This window comes from Panthera uncia, chromosome B4 (genome assembly GCF_023721935.1).
Source record: "Panthera uncia isolate 11264 chromosome B4, Puncia_PCG_1.0, whole genome shotgun sequence".
Taxonomy (NCBI): domain Eukaryota; kingdom Metazoa; phylum Chordata; class Mammalia; order Carnivora; family Felidae; genus Panthera; species Panthera uncia.
Window position 1 is genome coordinate 112,857,750 of NC_064809.1, and position 21,574 is coordinate 112,879,323.

Here is a 21,574-nt window from a genome sequence, read left to right on the forward strand (position 1 = left end):
GTTTGCTTGTTTGTTTGTTTGTTTTTTGGATTCAAATAACAAGGGCAGGTTGGTTTATTGTTTTGGGATGGCTGACATTGGTCTGGTGTTTCCCTTGTGCCAGTCACATTAAATGTTTTTAACTCACTGAGTCCTCTCCATGGCTCAGGAAGATAGTTCTGTTATATATCCCATTTTACCGATAAGGGAAGTGAGGCCCAGAGAAAGTGGATGATTTGCCCAAAGTACGCACGACAGAGCAGAGATCTGAACTGGAGTGACTTCAGAGTCTGCACTAATGTCCCCTGTGCTCCACTGAGTTTTGTGATCTCTGCCCCAGACATGCACAACCACTCCCTCAGGGTTCTTGGGGTTGGGGGGCAGGGCGTGGTGGTGAAGGGAAGCATGTTGATAGGGATCCATGGAGGGGAGGGGACAGTGGAACCAATACTCCTGGGGTGTGGGTCATGGTTTTTAGAAGCTCCAGGAAGCGGCACCTGGGTGGCTCAGTCGGTTAAGGGTCAGTCTTCACCTCAGGTCATGATCTCATGATCCGTGAGTTCGAGCCCCACACTGGGCTCTGTGCTGACAGCTCAGAGCCTGGAGCCTGCTTCACATTGTGTGTCCGTCTTTCTCTCTGCCCCTTCCCCACTCATGCTGTATCTCTCTCTGACTCTCAAAAATGAATAAACGTTAAAAAAAAAAAATTAAAAAAAAAAAAACAAAAAAACAAAACAGCTCCAGAAAGGATCCCAGCTCTGGAAGGAGGCAGACCATCTGACTGAAGGGAATGCCTCAATGGCATGATAACTTCTTAGGAGTTAAACCCTCCCCCAGCTTTACTCAGGAAGGTCCCTTCCCTCAGGAGGAAGTTTTGAGGGACGAATTTGAACTGACTTAGCCCTGCCAAGCTGCCTTGGACAGCCCAGTAATTCCCAAGACTCCCCCATGTATCCCGTGTGCAGATTCTCGGATGTAGCCCCTGAAATAACCCAGAGTCCCGAGACCCAGGACGATGTCGATGATTGAGAAGGCACAGATAATCCCCGAATCCCTTTGTTCAGAAACTTCAAGCTTCTCCCTTGCCAGACTTGTCACCAGAACTGTTAGAAAAGACGAACATTGATAGACACAAGCTTGGCTTCTTAAGCCATAGAGTGGAGATACTAATGAGCCCCGCAAACAAAACCCAACCCGAGGCAGCCAGTGGGAGGAGGAGAAGAAAGAGGGCTTGGATCACCCACAGCCTGACTCATCAGTTTCCCAGTGATCAAGAGTTGGCAACATGTTGACAGACAATAGGCACTGTAGTATACGACTGGTTGGATGAGGGGCAGAAAACAGCAGTTGGGGGCCAATTGCTGGGGTTTTTTTTCCACCACTACACAAACGCACACACACTCTAACTTAAGTCTCTGAAAACCTCACAGAATTTTAACATAGTTTGATGCAATTTTATTCTTTTTAAATTTTTTTTGATGTTTATTTTTTGAAGGAGAGAGCGCATGGGGCAGGGGGCAGGGGGCAGGGGTGGGGCGGGGGGGTGGTGGACAGAAGATTCAAAGTGGGCTTTGCACTGACAGCAACGAGCCCAGTGTGGCGCTCTAACTCGCGAACTGCAACGTCATGACCTGAGCTGAAGTCGGACGCTCAACCGACTGAGCCACCCAGGTTCCCCTGTTTGGTGCAATTTTAAACATCGGGTTATTTAATTTTTCCTTATTACAAGAGTAATATATGTTCCTCGAGAAAGGTGCAAAGTAGCAGAGGGTGAGGGAAAAACAGGAAAAAAGAATACCCCTCGCTGTTACCGAAAGGCACTGACTGCTATCAGCGTTTTCTTTTTCTTTCTTTTTCTTTTCTTTCTTCTTCTTCTTTTTTTTTTTTTTTTGCATAGTTGAGGTCAGACTCTATCCAATTTTGCATCCATACTTTTCCTTCAGTTATGCCTGTATTAAAATGCTATGGCAAACCCTTGGTTAAACGGTATTTTTAAACAGCTATATCATATTCTCTTGCGTGGAAACATCACATTGCGCTTAGGCCGAGAGATCGAATCACTTTCAAAGCGTCTTTAAAGACCTGCACTTCTTCCAGGCGATCTGCCACTGCCTCCAAAGGTAAGGTTTTCCTGAGGAAGAGTGGAAAAACTAAAGACTTTACAATATGCCAATACCCTCACTGCCCTCTTTCTCCTGCCTTTATTCCTAGATGCTTTTGTAAGATTTTTGAAACATGGTAGGAATTTAGAACTTGAAAGCGTCCTTTTAACAGTATCTCATCTGTCCCCTTATTTTATCGACACGTGACCCTAATGGTTGTGAGATGGGTTGTGTCGTCACTTTTTCCCCCCTGGTTGTTTCCTCATTTTACTTCCTTTCTGATCATGATTGCATGCTATACTTTCTCAGTGGTCAGCGTCTCCACTGAGATCAGCTGAAAGAGGGTGGCCACGCTGAACTCAGCTGGCAGGAATTCATAACTCGCGTGTCGCAAGCCAGCACACTGCAAAGCGTACCCGTTTTTATAAACACATGCGAATCCTTGTACAGATTGTGGGACAGCCTCTCGTGTGGTTTGGATTCCTTTGAGCTGACTGTGTCGCATACAGAAAATTGTCCTTATTTCAAGGGCAGAATTGAATATTTTCAGCTTTTCCAGGTGGTAAAATAAATATTAATGGAATATGCATGAAATTTGAAATTTGTAACTTTATGCATGCCCATTAGCCTTTCTTGTAAGCAGAAAAGATAAGGCAGCAGGCGAGGAATAATAACAGCGAACATTTCTGAGCTCTTACTGCGCGCCGGCCATTGGAACCAGTGTCTGCATGGGTTAACTTGTTTAATCCTCATGAGTCCGTAGTGTTACCAAACCTACTTTATAAATGAAAAAAATGCGAGGCTCAGAGGGGTTAGGGAACTTGCTCAAGGTGATGTAAACTGAAGCAATCTGTCCCCTCTCCAAATTGCACTGATAATTCAAATGCACTCTGTAGGGCTTGGTAGAATTTGTGGAACTGTGTTTTGTTTTGTTTTTTAAAATTTTCTTTCAAATATTAGAGTACTGGGGTTAATACCAAGATGCAAGTATTGAGGTTTTTTGAGAAGAGGCCCTGGCTTCTGTGGTTTTAGTTTGTTCCTATTTGGGGACGGCCTCCTGGCAGCCCCACAGAGCCCAGACTTCTGTATTAGAAGGCAGGACTTCCCCCGCTCAGGTCTGCAAGTGGGTCATGGGAGCCCCTGAACCCCCTGTGGGACCCCAGCTTTTCCCCCGTGGGTTCTTTGGGAGTAAATGTCGGAAATCTGGGTTCAAGATGATTTTTGGAACGGCTCTTGTAGGAGGAGGCCAGTGTTGGGTTTCTCCAACATCCCTAGGACCGAAGTGGGTTTCAGGGTACCGGGTGCCGTCTCACGCATGTCCCTTCCCCATATCATCAGAGAAGCACTACTCACATGCTTCGAGTTGGGACTGGCCATCTATGAGGCCCTCAAAACTTATTCCCACTGGTGGCTTTCATTTATCCAAACCGTGGAGCAAAATTGAGACCAGTTCTAGAAAGTTCTTCTGCATGGAGGTCTGCCTTGATTCTGGTTTTAAAGTTTTCAAAAGACAGGAAGAGATAACAAAAATAATAAAATATTTTATAAGGACAAGCTTACTATTTATATTCCCATGGAATGTTCAAATAAGGAAAAGGAGGCCAACCCAGGACAGGACCTGGGGCCGGAGGTAGGGGAGTGGGGATGGCTAGGCTGAAGTAATAGACCAAAAAGTAAAAATAGCAGGAAATGGCCTCCACGATTGGCTGTTTGGAATGTCATACGAAGCTATTTCAAGTTCACCTCCATCTCATTCATTCTAGTTTGTGAGTTAGCCGGGACTCCCCAGTTTAGAGCTCTTCCTGCCATGTCCACACAAACCTAGAACTTGTGGTTCAAGCTGTATGCTTCTCTTGCTACTTACGCTGAAAAAAATAGGTTGGAAATAAAAGAGGAGTTTGCCTTAATCTTTATATTTCACCTTTGTTACTCCTAACGACTCAAGCGCATTGAACACTGGTGGATAATTACCTTGCTTTCTCGTGTGTTCGTGTGCGTGGTTTAGGCCTCCTTCACCACATTTCTTAAATGTTTATTAAAAAAAAAAAAATGAGAAGATTGGCTTGGATGCCCTTTAACTGGTTAACCCCACAGAGTGAGGCCTAAGGAAAGAAATTTGGAGTATATGTTTCAGCTTTTTGAATACCCGTGGCTTTTCCGTGTCATGGTAATAGTAAAGGAAAGAAAGAAAGAGGCTTTTGTTTAATTTTTCTCCTCCCGACCTCGTTTTCCTCACCATGCTATTCTTTCCGTGGGTGGTGTCGAACTTGTAACGTAACTAACTGTCTGGTGTGGAAGTCTCACACTCCACACGTTTCAGGACTGGAATTGGGCGGGGTTTTTTTGTATGCAACAAAAATCCCAAGGCTAGTTAATAGCCTACCATGAGGCTTCAGGAAGATGTCAACAGGAACAATATGTTGACACAAACTGAAATTCTCCATCGGGGAAAATTTGTTTTCTACACAGGCTTCAGCTGGAAAAATCTGAAGAGCCCTATAAAATCTTGAATGCTAATAGAATTTTTTTTCATTTAATAAATATTTATTGGGCACCTTTTATGTGCCAGACACTATTCTGGGTACTGAGGATACAAAAGTGAATAAAACAGGCAACCCACTTGCTCTCATGATGGGGGGGGGGGGAAAGGATGGAAAATAAGTTACTGAATTAATCAATAAAGCCATTTCAGACAGTGAGTGGTAAGTGCTATGGAGGAAATCGACTGATGGGTAGAGAATGAGGTAGAAAGGCAACCAGGGAAAGCTTAGAGGAGGTGACGTTTGAGACTTGAAGGATGAAGGGGTAGATAAGAATATGCATGGCAGAGGCTCAGGGTGACTTCAGATTAGGTCTGTACTAAAGGGGCATTCTGGAAACAAGAGATAAAAATCCACATCATGCCCAAGGGGTGTGTGTGAATTGGATGAGATTCTTTTATACAAAACTCAACCCATTTTGGGTTTCCGTGACTCATTGTTACTTCCTGCATCGCTTCACAGATCGTGTTCTTTTTCCAAGGCTGCCCAGCTAAACCGAGCTGAGGAAGGAACATTTCCCGTGCTCCAGTCTCGCTGGCTTTCCTCTCTGTGTTGATGTTGACATGAATGTTGCAGTTAGAAGATCCAAGTTTTGCTTTGATGCCCCTGGGCTGGGCTGTGGGGATGGGGATTGGAGGGGTAGGAGGTGATATTAATAGAGATCTATAGCAAGGAAGAAAGCCATGTCTCTCCTGTCCTGGAGTCATTTGAGAGAGGTGAAGGCCCCAGTGGCAGAGACCCCCAAGCTCTCCATGTAGCATGTCTGGGCCCCTTGTGGATGAAAATGAAAATTTCCTGTTGTCCTGTCCTCGGGGTTATGGAGATCATTCTCTGCATATGATCTAGCAAAAAGAAAAACAATTTGATCCACTCACACTCACTTTTCACATTTAAGTCTTATGTATTTATTTTTTAAGATAGTACATTGACATTGTTCAAAATTCAAAAGAACCAAGAGAATATACAGAGAAAGTCACACATTCCTGACCTCTGGGGCAACCAGTGATATGGGTTTCTTGGGTATCTTCACAGAGATAGTTTATAAATGTCTGCAGGTAAAAGGGGGAAGATGGCCTTCCCTCCATTTTATCAAATACACAGCATATTAAACGTGCTATATAAGTATGTTTATGTAATATATAAATATATACACATATACACAACGTAATGTGTTAAACATATACACAAGGAGCTTTCTAATTATTTTTACAGCTAAATAGTATCATATTTGTTTGACTATGCCTAACCAACTCACTGTTGGACATTTAGGTTGTTTCAACCTTTTGCTAATTTGTGATGCAATAAATATCCGTGTACATATGTCATTCACCATACATATGAGGGGCTGTGGGGTCTAAGGCTATGCTTTATAATTTTGATAGATAATGCCAAATTACGTTCTAGAGAAGTGTCACTCCCACTATCGATGAAACGTAATTTAAACCCAGCATCTATAGTTATCAGGACAAGCTTTCAGCGTAAGCCACTCTAGGTAGCTTGTTTAGGAAACTGGTTGGTAAACCCCAGCACATAGTACACTTAAGATTTTTTTTTTAACACAATAAAGGCTTCCCTGCCAGAATTCAGAGTTCCAGAGAAAATACCGATGCCTCGTCTCCAGGTAAATCGAAGTTGCCCCAAACTAGATCTTCATAGCCCTTACCCATCTACATCAACCATGTTCCAAGAATAAATAAAAGAAGTCCCTGTAAAAACTGCAGCGCAGGTCCTAACTCACTTAAGACGCATGAGTGGTGGTGTTTTATAAATTAAGTTTTTATTTTAAAGCAAATCCCAGGCGCGCCTGGGTGGCTCAGTTGGTTAAGCAGCCGACTTCAGTCAGGTTATGATCTCGCGGTCCGTGAGTTCGAGCCCCGCGTCGGGCTCTGTGCTGACAGCTCAGAGCCTGGAGCCTGTTTCGGATTCTGTGTCTCCATCTCTCTCTGACCTTCCCCCATTCATGCTCTGTCTCTCTCTGTCTCAAAAATGAATAAACATTAAAAAAAAAATTAAAAAAAAAAAAAAGCAAATCCCAGACACTGTCATTTCACCCCTACATGTTTCATTACACATCTCTAAAAAATGATGGTCATTTTCTTTTCTTTCTTTTTTTTTAATGTTTATTTTGAGAATACATGCATGCAAGTGGCAGAGAGGGAGGGGGAGAGAGAATCTGAAGCGGGCTCTGCTCTGTCAGCACAGAGCCCGCTGCAGAGCTCAATCCCACAAACTGTGAGATCATGACCTGAGCCAAAATCAAGAGTTCAGCACCGCAATGGCCATTTTCTTAAATAACCATACCCATAATGCTATTATCACAGCAAAAATATCAGTAGTTCTTCAGCGACATCTCATAGGAGCTTATACAATGAAATCTTCCTAAGTGGCTCGAGAGTATCTTTTGAAAATGACTTTTGTTGAGGTTAGAGTGGGAGAGAGCCAAAGCATAAGAGACTCTTAAAAACTGAGAACAAACTGAGGGTTGGGGGGGGGGTGGGAGGGAGGGGAGGGTGGGTGATGGGTATTGAAGAGGGCACCTGTTGGGCTGAGCCCTGGGTGTTGTATGGAAACCAATTTGACAATAAACTTCATATATCGAAAAGAAAAAAAGAAAAGAAAATGACTTTTGTTCAAATTGGTATCTAAGCAAGGTCCTCAAGTCAGACATGGTTGTCCTGCCTCTCTCAATCTGGTGTAGCCAACTCCCATCACTGCCACTGACTGATGGAGGAAATGAAGTCTGTTGTCGAATGTCTCATATTGTGGATTTGGCTGTTTTCTTGCTGCCTCCTCCTCTTTCTGCTTCCCAATGTTAAATGAAAGGTCACACTAAAGGCTCAATGAGGTTCAGGTTCGGTTTTGTTGGCAAGAATGCTTCATTGGTGGTTCTGCCCAGGGAGGCCTTTAACATGATGAATTCTTCTGGACAGCAGCCTGTCTTCTCTTGAGCGTCACTTGAGAACATTTTTATCAAACATTTTTTAACTGGCTTCCTGTTTCCTCTCTTCTCTATGACCTCTTTTCTAGAACCAGATCAACTGAATCTCAGTTGATTAATAAGGAATGTGAATTAGAGATGGGAAGACAAGAATCTGGCAAGTCCACGCTTGGGTGGTGCCTGCCTGCTGTTTCTCTTCATTTGTAGTTTTCAGTAGGCCAGTGTTGTCCGGTAGAACTTTCCGTGATGATGGTAATGTTCTATATCTGTACTTTCAGTATGGTAGTCACTAACCATATGTGGCTAATGAGCACTTGAAATGCAGCTAGTATAACGGAAGTACTACATTTTAAATTTAAATAGCCACAGGTGACTGGTGGCTATCATACTGGATGGTGCAGCTATAGTCACTTTTTTTCATTAAAAACATTTTTTTAATGTTTATTTGGAGAGAGAAGAGAGAGAGCATGCGTGCACGAGTGGGGGAGGGGCAGAGAGAGAGAGGGAGACACAGAATCTGAAGCAGCTCCAGGCTCACATCTGTCCGCCCAGAGCCTGACATGGGGCTTGAACTCATGAACCGTGAGATCATGACCTGAGCCAAAGTCAGACGCTCAACCGACTGAGCCACCCAGGCACCTCTATAGGTGCTTTTAAATGACTTGAGGCACAGACCTTTTCCACCTCTACTGGGACCTAAATGCTTCTATTCCTTTTTAAAAAGTCATATTTTAGTTACTGCAATTGAGTTTTACGAGCTGCTCCTGAATTCAGTGGCAGTTCACGGGCCCCTAGTGAGTTACTAGTTGTACCAAATCTACCTGGACTTAACCCAGAGCAGATGATGGAAGAAAGTCACGACCACAAGACAAAGCCATACTCAGGCTGGGAGCAGGGACTCATGTAGGAAGATGCTGCCTGTGCCAAAATGATAAGGACTCTTTGATAAAATAGTAAATATGTATTTGCCATCAGGATATGTGGTACAGGCTTCGTATTGCTTAGTAGATGCATGAATGTAGACTTTGTCTGAAAAGAATCTCAAGGGCCAACGTTTCTTTTAAAACCATGTGCCCAATGTAACTGCTGTCCTCAGCAGTAGAGACACAAATGTAGATTTTACGTATGGATGTATTCAAACTGACAAAATATTGAACACCTTCGATTTTAAAAGTATCGGGCAAGGGGATAGGTATAAAGATCATTAAGATACGGTCTCTACCCGAAAGGAGCTTACCATCTAGCAACATTATTATCTATTGTGTATTTATTATGTGCCACGCACCTTTTATAACTCTCCTTTGATCCCGAACAGTCGTATATAGGGAAGGCATTATTAGCCCCGTTTTAGAGACAAGGAAGTTGGGGAAGGTTAAGGTACTAGGTCAAAGTTAGCACAGCTTACTCAGCGGAAAGAGTCAAGAGACGCACCTGGGCTCAAGCGACCATTCTGTTTCTCCAGGGCTATGGTGATGGTCTGTGATACAGCTTCAGGCCCCTGCTTCCAACCTGCCCCCTTACCCTGTCACCTCTCTGCTCAAACCCTGCAGCGGCTCCCTCTCTCTCACCCGGAGTAAGAGTGAGATTTCTATACACGCCTACAATCACCTACGTTGCACACTCGTTACCTCACTGCTCTCTGCCTCACTGGTTCTGCTCGAGCCACACTGGCCACCTCAGGTTTTAGGGCCTCGGTACCAGTGAGTGGCTCTCGCAAGAGCGCGAGTCACCCGGGCATCTAAATGGCCCACTCCATCGTCTCCTGCAAGTATCTCACTAAATGCCACCTCTCAGTGAGACTTACCCTGAGCACGCATCCTGATGCCCTTACCCCACTTTATTTTGACTTGCATCACCTTCTAATAGGGTTTCTGATTTAATTATTGTTCATTGTCTGCCACTACTCCCCTACACACACACACACACACACACACACACACGGTATATGAAGGTAGGTTTCTCCCTCCACCCCCCCCCCACTCATTTGTTCGCAGCCATTTTCCAAACACCTAGAACATGCCAGATACGTAGATATTTATCGACTGAGGTGCATGAAACTCATGTAGGCCCAATTTCAAGGCCACGCTTACATTTTATATGTAAACGCATACCTGCTGTTTGAGCCTGTTAAGTTGTCCTGGTTACTTTAAAATGTGTGACTGCGTAGAATCATATAGGAGAGTCAGAGTAACACATGCAAATATATGTCAAGCCGGCTTCCTTTAGTTTGAAGATCACTTGGCTTAATACTGACGAAGCTGTCACCTGTAGCTTCTCGTAGAGCCAGATGTGATAGGGAATTGCGGGCTTGGAGCGTCCACATGTGAGGATACCGCCCCAGCACTGAAGGGTGGCTTCTGTGCGCGCGCACGCGCATTCACATGCGTGACCATGCTTGTTCTTCCCAGCCTCGTGGAAGACTGAGACACAAAAGGATGATTAAAGAACATGGTACCTCAGCCAGTATATGTAGTGAGGAAAAGAGCATGTGGTCTTAGAATTAAGCTGCAACTCTTGCCACCCCGCTATTCAAAGTATTTAATAGAAATCTTATTTCTCTTTTTGAAAAAAAAAAAAAATAGGTTATTCTTGGTGAGAATTTGACTTCAAATTGCCCGGAGGTTATCTATGAAATTAAAGAAGAAACACCTGTTTTCTACAAACTGGTTCCTCATCCCAAGAAGAATATCTACATCTATCTAACAGCTGGGAAAGAGGTAGGCGAAAATACTGGGTACAGCTTCTGACTTACGAATAAAAAATTGTTTAATTAATGTCATCATCTAGTAGTGAAGCTTTTACTTTGAACTATCAAGTTTAAACACTGCTGCAGGCTTTGAGAAGACCTTCAGTGGTTCACAGACATGGAATTAAAAAACCTTCCTGTCAGTAAGTAAGCAAGAAATATTACCTATTTAGACAATTTTATTATTGGCTATATTTCCAATGCGAGGCTTTTCAGAGGAGGGTGTGCTTGCAAATGGGTGCATAATCAGCAAGGTAACTGAATTTGCACATTTATTGTGTGGGCACTGAACGGTTAGATGCATTTATGAATATACCCAATGGGACTGGCTTTGGAATTGGGGGTTAATATCAGGCCACAGTCTCATGCACATTCATGAACCAGGAAATATATGGCACTCACCCTCCCTCTCTTAATTTATCTGGCTGTTTTAGTTTTTCTTCTTGCTTCTGCTTACTCAAATAAAAATAATAGCTTTTTATAGTTTCTTCATTTTTATAAAGTACTTCCACAAAGGAAAGAAAGCTAAGTTTTATTGAGTCCCTACTGACCACGTACTAGTTTTGTCTCTCTTAGATGCAGAGTTGTGTCTGTACGCACAGCTATAAAAACAATGTTGATGAAATATGCTACCAATTTAATGAGATAAAATTACCCTTGCTTTGTATATCAAGAGCCTAAGACTTGGAAAGGTTAAATGAGTCAGTCAAGGAGATATATCTCCTTGATATCTTAGGTTCATTCTATTTTATATATATGTAGGTTGGGCCTTGTCCAGACTGGGACATCAATTCTGTCCTGACATCAAAGCCCGTGATAAATGAGATCGAATCCCAAACTTGTGAAAACTAAGCAGCCCATTCTGGCACAGTAATTCGGACCCATGGCCATTGGGGCAAACAAAGTGTGAAGAAGAGAATTCAGACTTGTGGAATTATATAATGGAATAACAGATGCCTTCGGTCCAGCCCCATTTTCCATTCTTTTTATCTCTCGTTCTAAGGGGAACGGTGATGACAGCAAGCCACATGTGCTGTTGCGGTCACACAGTAGGCACACAAGCACATTGTCGTTTCCAGAATTCGCAGAATTGCCCTTTGCACGTGGAAGAGTCGTTATGTCAAAATGATCTCATTGAGATGAACTGTGGACCTGCCTGACGTTGGTAGACCAGTTGTTCACCATGCAGAATCTTCCTGAGCAGCTTGTGTCCCCGTTAAAACATTTTTTATTCTGTTTCTTCCCTGGGCTTCCCGTATTCGCGAGATTTTTGTCTACTCAACAAACTGCATATATTAAGTAACTATTCCCATTCCCAGGCTTTATTTATCAAGGGCATCTGAAAACTGCCAGCCGGAGAACGCGCTGTGCTGCCACACAGAGCTGATAAAATTCCAGCCCAAAGCAAAGACACTTGAAGTCTTGCTTAATCCGTGCATGTTTCTCCATTCAGCTTTTTGAAACATTGCAAAATGGCTCGTAAATTCTCGTTAGCACTTTCCTCCAAACTCAAGACTGTAAGCTGGGAACCACTGGAGAGCCACGGATAGCTGACAGGTCCTCACTTTCTGGAAGATAAAGAGTTCTAGCCTCTGGTCATTCAAAGCCTGAAGCCCTAGGGAGGGTTTTTGACTGGGCATCAAAGCTGGTTATTCTTATATTCTTCACCTAGGTTTCCTGCTGGGGATGCTATTAGTAAGATTCTCGTTGAGCCAGCATAACCCCTAGACGGGCAAAAACCTAAGGAGGATCCTTTCCTAGACTCTTGGGGGGATAGTAACAGCCAAACGAATATGCCCTGGTACATCCATGGAATACGTGGCCGCTAAAAATAACCATATGAAGATTTACGCATCGCTGTGGAATAGTCACTATCGTGTGTTACTAAGTTAGGGAAGCAGGTCCAATGTAGTACTAATTGTGTTCTCGCTTTTACAGAGAGAGATGTTGTTTGTGTGTTTAAGTACAGCGCGTAATGGTTCTCATGGAAAGTTCTAGAGACTCCTATCCCACTAAGTGTTCTGAGCCAATGTGGCCCTAGGAGAAGATGTTATTTAGTCTACCCCGCCTGGAGTATCATCATGCTCAGCATATTCAAAGGCTCTCAGAAGCCTCGTAGTAAGGAAATCTGTTTGCCTTTTAAGTGTAAGGTCTCACATGTTTGTAGGGCTGTGGAACCTTTGCCTCACACAACAGCAGTAGCCAACATTTATCGAGCGCTTAGTATCTGCCAGACAGTGAAATAACCCTGTGGAGTCCGCAGCACGGTCACCATTTCAGAGTTGAGAAAACAAGGTTAGAGAGACTACGTGATATTTATGCAAACCCCCCCCCCCAGAATTAAAAAGATGTTTTGTGAGCTACAGGGAAATCTCCACATTCTGGTTGATTCTGGCTCAGGCTGGTGGTCTGCCCCCGCGTCTTTCAGCAACATGGAGGACTGAGAAATAGACGGGTCTGTCCTCCATGTAGTCAACTTAGAATTGAACACTACTCCCCAGGATAGCCTATTTTCCTCACCAACCGTTTCTAGAACGCTCTGTGTTTCTAACCTTTTAAGGAAGTTACGTATACCTTCTAGCATGTACAGCTTCCTGGCTTAATGAGTTCCACAAGTTTCCTTACTACCTGCTGTGGGATTTTGCCCGCAGAAAATGCGCTGTGTGGCACTGAGGTCCTCCCCGACTCCCGCCACCCTGCTTCCAGGCTCTGACTGTCTCAGATGCCCGGGTGTGCCCAGCACGGGCGCCTTGCCTGTGGGTTGCTCTTTCCTGACAACTGGAAGAGGCAGCTTGAGGGGCAGGCGATGATTTGAATACTCCCCCTGTTTCTTTTATGCCCAACTCCAGTGGAGGGAAGGTGAGCAAACGAGCCAGGAGCTGAAGAAATGGAGTTACCCTGACAGGGGTGTGGGATTCTCCTCATTTCCGTGTCCAGCGTCAGCCTCGTGCTGACACTCCCGGGTCAGCATGAGCCTTTACGTCCCCAGATGCTCATTTCCAGAGTGCCACTGACCACGCATTTAACTGTCTTTGTGTGAAGGCCAGGTGACCTGATTCCATGATCCCTTGGGAAGTCATTATTAGCGGATCAGACCCACCTGAGAGAGCACTTAAAAATGCAGATTCCGAGGCCCGGTCCCTGACCTGCCCAGCCCGAGTCTCCAGAGCAGGGACGGCAGGCCATCTGGGAACCTGCACTTTCCAAACCTCCCCAGGGGATTCGTACCCCGGAACTTGAGAACCACTGCCCAACGTCCTTACAGAGGCATTCCGAGTTCAAGTTGACAAATGTGCTCTCTTTGTGGCCCGTTATCAGATAAGGTGTTGTCGTTTTTGTGGCGGTGCTTAGAATTCCGTCTGAGCTGCTGTCATCTTCATTTCTAGGTGAGGAGAATTCGTGTTGCAAATTGCAGTAAACATAAATCCTGTACGGAGTGTTTAACAGCAACAGACCCTCACTGCGGTTGGTGCCATTCTCTGCAAAGGTATTTCCTGAATTCTTTCTCACCAACTCACGTTTTCGAGAGAAAAAAAAAAAAAGTGTCATGCAGCAGAACACTTGTTGCCCTACTTTGACGATCCGTGCCAATGACCTGGGGGAGCCGATCTCTTCGCCGCCTGAAATATCAGTGCGTGATCCTCATTAACTCTCGGAGATGTTCCCAGCTGGGCCAGTGCCGCGGGATCATTTGACCCGGACCACTCCGGGTGGGTTACCCGACCTGGGGGTGGGAGCAGGGTGGGGACAGGACACCAGGAAGGATAGCCTGGAGCTGCCAGTTCTGCTTGTACTTTCTACAGAGTTCTCCAAGACTCCAGAGAGAGAGAGGCAAAAGGTCTCCCCTCAGAGGAGATAAAAGAATAGGGATGTTTGAAAATTTCCCACCGAATCCTCGTAATGTCACGTACTCGGATGGCTCGGTGGAAGCCTTATTATTGATGATGCTGTCTCCTAATGTGCGGTACAGCTGTGGGCCTGCTGTACAATCTCAGTCTCCAGGCAGAATGTGCCCAGCCTGGTCTTGAATTACGATGTTCACGACCCATCCAGGCTCAGGGGCGACTTGTAAGCGCTCCCTCGCCATGGCAGCTCCCAGCGTGGCTGGGACCGGCCTGGTTGGATTCGCTGTTGCCATGGCAACCCAGTACTCGGGGCTCCCGCTACAGAAGCAAGGAGAGCGCCGGAGCTGGAGCTCAGGCAGGGGGAAAAAAAAAAAAAAAACAAAAAACAAAAAAAACACCGTAACGGTGGCCGTCAGTTTGGTGCTTTCTGTTTTTAAGGGTCAAAAGGGATCAGGAGGAGTGGAACAGGTGCAGAGAAGCTGAAGGCTGAACAAGGGGCAGTTTGGGGAAAGCAGAGGGGACGGGGAAGAGAATCTGGGGAAGGAAGCCCAGGGCAACGAAGGGAGAGGGCGAGGCTACAATATAAGCGAGAGGTTCAGGAAACAAACTAAAAATGTGGGGATGGAATTAATTAAGAGTTCATGGAGGAAGTCAAAAGCTGAGATGCAGCAAGACGCATAATTGCCCTTGCCTTTTGCTGCGCTTCCTCACGGGGCTGTTTCTGTCAGAATCCCTGGCAGACAAAGGAAGCGGGGCCAGGAAAATTCTCATGAATAATTGTAATTGGGTAGGAACGTTTTCTTCCCGTCGCTTGCCCAAGTCTAGAGTTTAAGAAATTAACTGATCATCAACAGCGTTTCATTGTCACACACCCACTGAGCGGTTCCCCCGTACTCTTTCCGACCTGTTTCATCTATGTGTGTTTCCCACCTATATTTGTAGGGCTCCCCCCAGGCGTTAATTCAGTGGCGGTGGCAGTGATGAACTAGCCACGAGGAGCTCGTGGCTGCTATATGGCAAACACAGGTCTGGAGTTCACGGGCGATGTGTCCAGGCTGGAGAGATGAATTTGGGAGTTAGACATGTCTGGAGGGAGCTTACAAGACCAGACGAGGGAGGCCGTGTAGATTGAGGGGAGAAGCAGTTGGGCAACCGAGCACTGAGGCGGTGCCGTGTCGAAGGGCCAAGGAGGCAAAGAGGAAACAAAAATGGGGAGGGAACAGCCAGAAAGGGAAGAGGAAAGACCGAAGAAGGTGGTCTCCTGGATGCCAAGGGAAGAAAGAGGGGAGCAGTCCCCGGTGCCAGATGGTGCAGAGGGGTTGGGCAAGGGAAGTGCGCTGACCCACTAGACTCAGCAGGTGATGACCGGTGACCATGACAAGGGCAGTGTGGCAAGCGATAAAGCTGCAGGAGAAAATGATGAGGGAGCAGAGCAGAGACCAGTCTCCAGAGGAGCTTTGCCGAGGAAAACGGCAGAAAAAGGGAGCAGACGCTAGAGGAGAAAGTAAAGTCCAGAGAATTTGGTTGTTTTTGAGGCGCGTGAAATAACCCTGCGCTATGGGGCTGTTGGGGAAGTTTTAGTAAAACAATAAGAGAGAGAGAGAGAAAGAAGAGGGGTTTGCACTGTGTTGTCTCTCAGCAGATGAGAGAAAATAAGATGTAGCACACTGATGGGGAGGCAAGTTCAGACGGGAGGTGGACAGTTGGTCTCGGGATGGAAGAGCAGGTGAAGAACATTGGGCCCAGGAGCAGGTGGGTGGTGCAAGCGTGTGCAGCGTCAGTTTGTATCGCTGACGTCATTTTCGGGGGCTTCAGCCCTGTGAGAGCGAGGCGGGGGAGGAAGCGCTGGAGGTTTGGAAGGCGGAGAGAGAGAAGGTAGAAGATCGAGAACGGAGATGGGAACTTAGAATGATCGCTGGGCAGCAGGAGGGCCCAGCTGAAGCCCGTGGTCTTGCTTTTGAAGCGAGAGCAGTCAGCAGGGTTTTGCTTCCCAAGGCCGTGTTCAGCCCTGCTGGTGTGGTCGCAGAGTCGGGGAGGGCTAGATTTAGCAAGGTAGGGCTTTGCAGGAAATACATCAAGAGGGGAGGGCGGGGCCTGGGAACCAAGGGGGTATCCGAGCGCTGGATGATGGTCTTGACATGGATGTTGGTACTTAACATAGGGGGCCCTGGGCTGTCAGCTGGAAGTACACCCCGAGGCGGGGAGTGAGGGATGGGAATAGGCGGCAGGATCTGTGCATGGGAGGTTGTGATTGGATTTAAGACTCACTGGGGCTGGGAAATGGTAGTTGGACTGTGGGAGAGTCATGGAGGGTGGTGGCACTATTGATAATGACAGTGTACCTGAAGTAGGATGGGAAAAAGACTGCGGGCAGAGAGGGGTCAAGGAACGGAGGTAGTGTTAGGAACGGGAGTGTTGACGTCAGTCATCTGTGTGGATATTGCAGTCGGACCGTGGGAACAGTGTTGGAGACGGTGAGAAGCAAGATAGTCCAGAAGAGGAAAGAATTGGCAGGGGTGGCGGTGGTCTATAGATGGTTGCAACAAGGAGGGCTTTGTGGTGGTGGGGCGCACTGGGCGGGGGGCACGCTTGGAAAGGAGGAGGAAAGAAGAGGCATCCAGAAAAGGCAGTGAGACACAAGCAGGACGCTTAGGATGAGTAAGAGGAAGCAGCCAGCCCCTGAGCTGGCTTCGAGGAAGCTGTGTCCCCAGGAGAGAGGCTGGTTTCAGTGAGCACAAGAAGGTAAGAGGGATGATCAGAGAAGAGGTTGAAGACACCGGGGCATGTATTGATGACGGGCAAAGAGTGCTTGTCTTCTGTAAAGCTTCCTGGTTCTCCTCTTACTCCCTCACCCCTGTCGTAATACCCTCCTAGAGGAATGATGCTTTTATAGTCTAAACCAGATCATGTCATTCCCCAGGTTAAAACCTGCACAGTCTTTCTCTCTTAGAAGCCAGTCTGACTGTCTTACTGCCAGGACCTGCATACATCATCTGACCCTTCCATGGTTCTCATGCCTCTCTCTCCTCGGTTCACTCTACCCCACTGCGCTTTCTTTCTGACTTAGGAATATGTCGGCACGTTCCCACCTCTGGTACTTTTGCCCTTGTTGTTTCCTCAGTCTAGAATATTTTTCCCCAGATCTTTCCATGGCTGGCTCCTTCCTGATCATCCAGTTGGAAGTGGCCTCACCTCACTCATAATCACCTGTTTTATTTTCATCATGGTCCCATCAGTGTCTGAAATGATCTTATGTCTCTGCTTTTCTTTTTAAAATGTGGGTTCCATGAACATAGGTACCTTGTCTGTCTTGTTCACTACTATATCCCCAGAGTCTAGAACAGTGCCCGACACATCGTAGGTGCTCAAAAAATATATGTTAAGTGAATGAAGTAGATTTTTAAAAGTTTTTTACTGTTTGCTTATTTTTGAAAGAGAGACAGAGCATGAATAGGGGAGGGGCAGAAGGAGGGTGACACAGAATCCAAAGCAGGCTCCATCCAGGCTCTGAGTTGTCAGCACAGAGCCTGATGCAGGGCTTGAACTCACAAACCATGAGATCATGACCTGAGCTAAAGTCGGATGCTTAACCAACTGAGCCACCCATGCACCCTGTGAATGAAGTAGATTGCGTGATTGAGGAGCTCTGTCAGTGGCAGGTTGAGACTTACGCATGAAGTAATATAGAACATTCTAGACTGATGGTCCTTCCCAGCCACATCAGATCACTCAGTTTCAGACTGGCTTCATTCTGGCCTAAGACGAAATAAAACTAAGCCTCAGATCTGTGACTCATATTGAGTTCCCAGTACCATTCAAAATTAGGAATTCTAAAGGGGGATGTTTTCTTATAACTGTAGAGCATCCCACTGTGTTTATTTTAAATGTCACAGATTTATTTAGAAAAATAATTTATTTTCTCTTTTGAGAAGGTTGAGCTTTCTTGCATATGTGTCTAGAAAATGGATTTGTTGAGAGCGGGGGGTGGGCAAGGAAACTATCTTAACTTCCTTTTGATCGGGTGTTAAGAATAGGCATCCAGTGGAAGCAGATAAAAAGCAATTAGATAAACAATGAGCTCTAAAAAGTCTAGTATTTTATTGTTGGAACCTCAAATCCAACCTGCGCTGAATTTGTGTGTGTGGGCGGAAAGTGAATTTTTGCAGGCTGAGTATCTGGGGTTTGGAAGCAGTTTCTCAGTTTCTCCCATATTGCAAAGCATAGCACATGTGTTCAGTTACGGGTTTCCACAAAACTGGCAATCCTGAACCAATGAACGAGTGAGGTTCCAAAAGTTCATTTGCAAGTTTGTTTGGCACTCAGAATGCATTTTCCCATAGAAACAATGCCATAAATTAAGGACTCAGTCCCAAGGCAGCCCACAAAATTCAATTTATTTAATTTCAACAAATATTTATCGAATATCCACCAAGAGCCCCATGTGGCAAGTGAGCTAGCTAGAGGCTATGGAGGGAAATCGGATGCCATTCTTGGCCTTCAGGAACTCACATGCAAGCTAGGGAGACAGCCGTGTCAACAGCCAACACTGATTCAGTCATATGTCCAGTTGACGAGTATTTATTGAGCACCTATGACGTGATAAGGCCTGTGCTAGGTACTCGGGTTATAGTTCTTTCTTGCCTACACAGAGCCTGCAGTCTAGTGAGGGATGTAGACAATACTCCGGTGATGCTGCATTGACCAATTCTTCCTAAAAGAAAGAATTGGAAGAAAAAAGCATTTGTTTTTCTTGCTCATGGGTCAGCTCCAGTGGGGTGGGGTCGGGATGCCCTCTGCCTCAAGCTGCAGGTTGAGAGGATTGATTCAGGTCTTCTTCACACATCTCTCATCCAATGCACACTGTTCTCAAGGTAGACCGCAGAAGTACAAGAGCCATGCTAAACTATGCATCACATTTGTCACCTTGGCTCATGTCATGTTTGCTGATACTCCACTGGCGAGCACACCACATAGCCAAGCCCAATGTCACTGGGGTAAGGAAATCTACCCCACCTACTGTCGTGCAAGGGAGCCAAAGGTTATGGATGCGTCATTCCAGTGCAGCAGATAACTGAGGCGTTGAGCGCAATAATCTGGTCAGTCTTGACAAGTAAAAGAGTTACCATTTTACCAATAGGTAGATAGAGTATCATGAAGGTTAGCCCAGAGGCAGTGGAGGATTCCATGGGGGCACATGAACATCTAACCCAAACTAAGGGAAGGTTGGGGTGCCTGGGTGGCTCAGTTGGTTGAGCGTCCGACTCTTGATTTTGGCTCAGCTCGTGATCCCAGGGTCATGGAATCAAGCCCTGAGTTGGGCTCCGTGCTGAGTGTGGAGCCTGCTTAAGATTCCCTCCCCCTGCCCCTCTCTCCTGCTCATGCTCTCTCTTGCTCTCTCTCTCTCTAAAAAAAAAATTAAATAAATAATACTAATAAGTAAGGGAAGGTTTGCTGGAGGAGGGAATATCTAAGCTGAAGTTGAGCTGTGAGCAGATATCAGCCAGGTAGAGCAGAGGCAGGTGACTGGCCGAGGGAACAGGTGTATCGAGGCCAGTTGCTGTAAGAGCACCGGTTGTGCTCAATACAGTTGGAGCACACAGTCTGGCGGGGGTTGTTGAGATACTTGGTGGCTTGGTAGGCAGGAGTGGCCGAGCACTGGCCTTACAAGCCATGTTGAAAAATGTGCATTTTCTCGTAAGGACTTTTGGGAACTATTGCAGAGCTTCAATTAGAAGAGTGACCAGATCAGCTGTGGGTTTTAGAATAAGCGTCCTAGCGCAGGATAGCCTGGAAACGATCTGCTGGACACTGGCAGATCACTTAGAAGGTGGTTGTAAACCGGCAAGAGACTGGGGTCCGATGGCAGAGCTAAGTCTCGGAAGGTGCAGTGAGGCAAGCTACTGCTCTTTTCCCAGCAACACCATAACCTCGGTGTTGAGATGACAAGGGAAGGGGTATGGGCATCTGGCTTGGGTGACCAGATGGACAGGGGTGTCACTGCCGAACAGGAATGTAGGAGGGGTAGCCTGTTCGGGATGCCCAGCAATGCAGGGGGTGGCTTCCACTCTGGCAGCAGAGGAGGAAGAGTGCAGGTCCTGGAGTCAGCCTGCTTGGGATTGAATCTAGGCTTCTTTGTGATAGTAGCAATGGAAAGACGTGGCTGGACTCTAGAACTATTTGGAAAATAGAATTGACAGGACTTTTTGATTAATTAGATCCCCCTTGAGTTTGACACACTCAAAATAGGGCCATAAAATGAAAAATCAAGTATCAAGGTGGCCACTGTTTTTCTGGAAGATGTACTTTTTCTCCCTAAATCTAAGTCTTCATAAAGACAACAAAGAAGCGATACCTAAACACGCAATGGATTCTTGCTGTGTCCCAGGGATTGGACCAGGCACTCGATTGGAGCCCAAAGCATGGGCATTTGGTCAGAGGGGGAAGGACTTTGGAGCGATGGCAGAGCTAAGTCTCGGAAGGTGCAGTGAGGCAAGCTACTGCTCTTTTCCCGGCAACACCGTAACCTTGGTGTTGAGATGACAAGGGAAGGGGTATGGGCATCTGGCTTGGGTGATCAGATGGACAGGGGTGTCACTGCCGAACAGGAATGTAGGAGGGGTAGCCTGTTCGGGATGCCCAGCAATGCAGGGGTGGCTTCCACTCTGGCAGCAGAGGAGGAAGAGTGCAGGTCCTGGAGGCAGCCTGCTTGGGATTGAATCTAGGCTTCTTTGTGACCTGCAGGTTCCTTGTCTTCTCTGGGTCAAATCTCTTCCACAAAGTAGGGCTAGTAGTACCTCACAGGGTGGCTGAGAAGATCCAATCAGATAATGTTCATAAAGCCCCAGGCACAGCGCCTGGCTCTTAGTAAGCACTCAAGTAACATTAGCCATTGCGATGGTGGAAGCCCAGAGGAGGGAGCCATTCGTTGTAACCAAGGTTGGTGAAGGCTTCAGACAGGAAGTGGCATTAAAATTAGGCCTGGAAGCCTGAATGAACTTTCACCAAGGGAAGAGAGAGTGGAAGGCATTTCAGGTAGAGGATCCAGCATAGGGAGAGGTCTTTTGAGGGAGCGGCAGATTGGATATTACCCCCAGAGCACTGGTTCTGGAAGGCAAGAAGGGGATGGGGCATTGGGTGGGACCAGGATGTGAAGGACTCTGAGTTTGGACTTGATTCGGGGTGCTGGGAACCTGGTAAAGGATTTTCAGCAGAGGATTGACATGATCATATTTGTGTTTTAAAAAGATTATCCTGGGGCGCCTGGGTGGCTTGGTCGGTTAAGCGTCCAACTTCGGCTCAGGTCATGATCTCACGGTCTGTGAGTTCGAGCCCTGCGTCGGGCTCTGTGCTGACAGCTCAGAGCCTGGAGCCTGTTTCAGATTCTGTGTCTCCCTCTCTCTCTGCCCCACCCCTGTTCATGCTCT

The 21,574-nt window shown here is 46.3% G+C and overlaps 1 protein-coding gene and 1 long non-coding RNA gene across 6 annotated transcripts in view; both read left to right on the plus strand.

Annotated features, from left to right (window-relative positions):
* Positions 1–21,574, plus strand: part of PLXNC1 (plexin C1) — a 149,919-nt gene that overhangs the window by 24,316 nt on the left and 104,029 nt on the right. For all 5 annotated transcript variants that reach the window (XM_049627463.1, XM_049627464.1, XM_049627465.1 and 2 more), the window contains 2 exons: positions 10,142–10,276; positions 13,692–13,792. In XM_049627463.1, coding sequence (XP_049483420.1) covers positions 10,142–10,276; positions 13,692–13,792 — 236 coding nt within the window. The remainder of the gene's footprint in view (positions 1–10,141; positions 10,277–13,691; positions 13,793–21,574) is intronic.
* LOC125920329 (uncharacterized) lies at positions 14,530–21,574 on the plus strand. The gene is made up of 2 exons (XR_007457022.1): positions 14,530–20,242; positions 20,839–21,574. It is a non-coding gene; the product is annotated as an uncharacterized LOC125920329 (long non-coding RNA).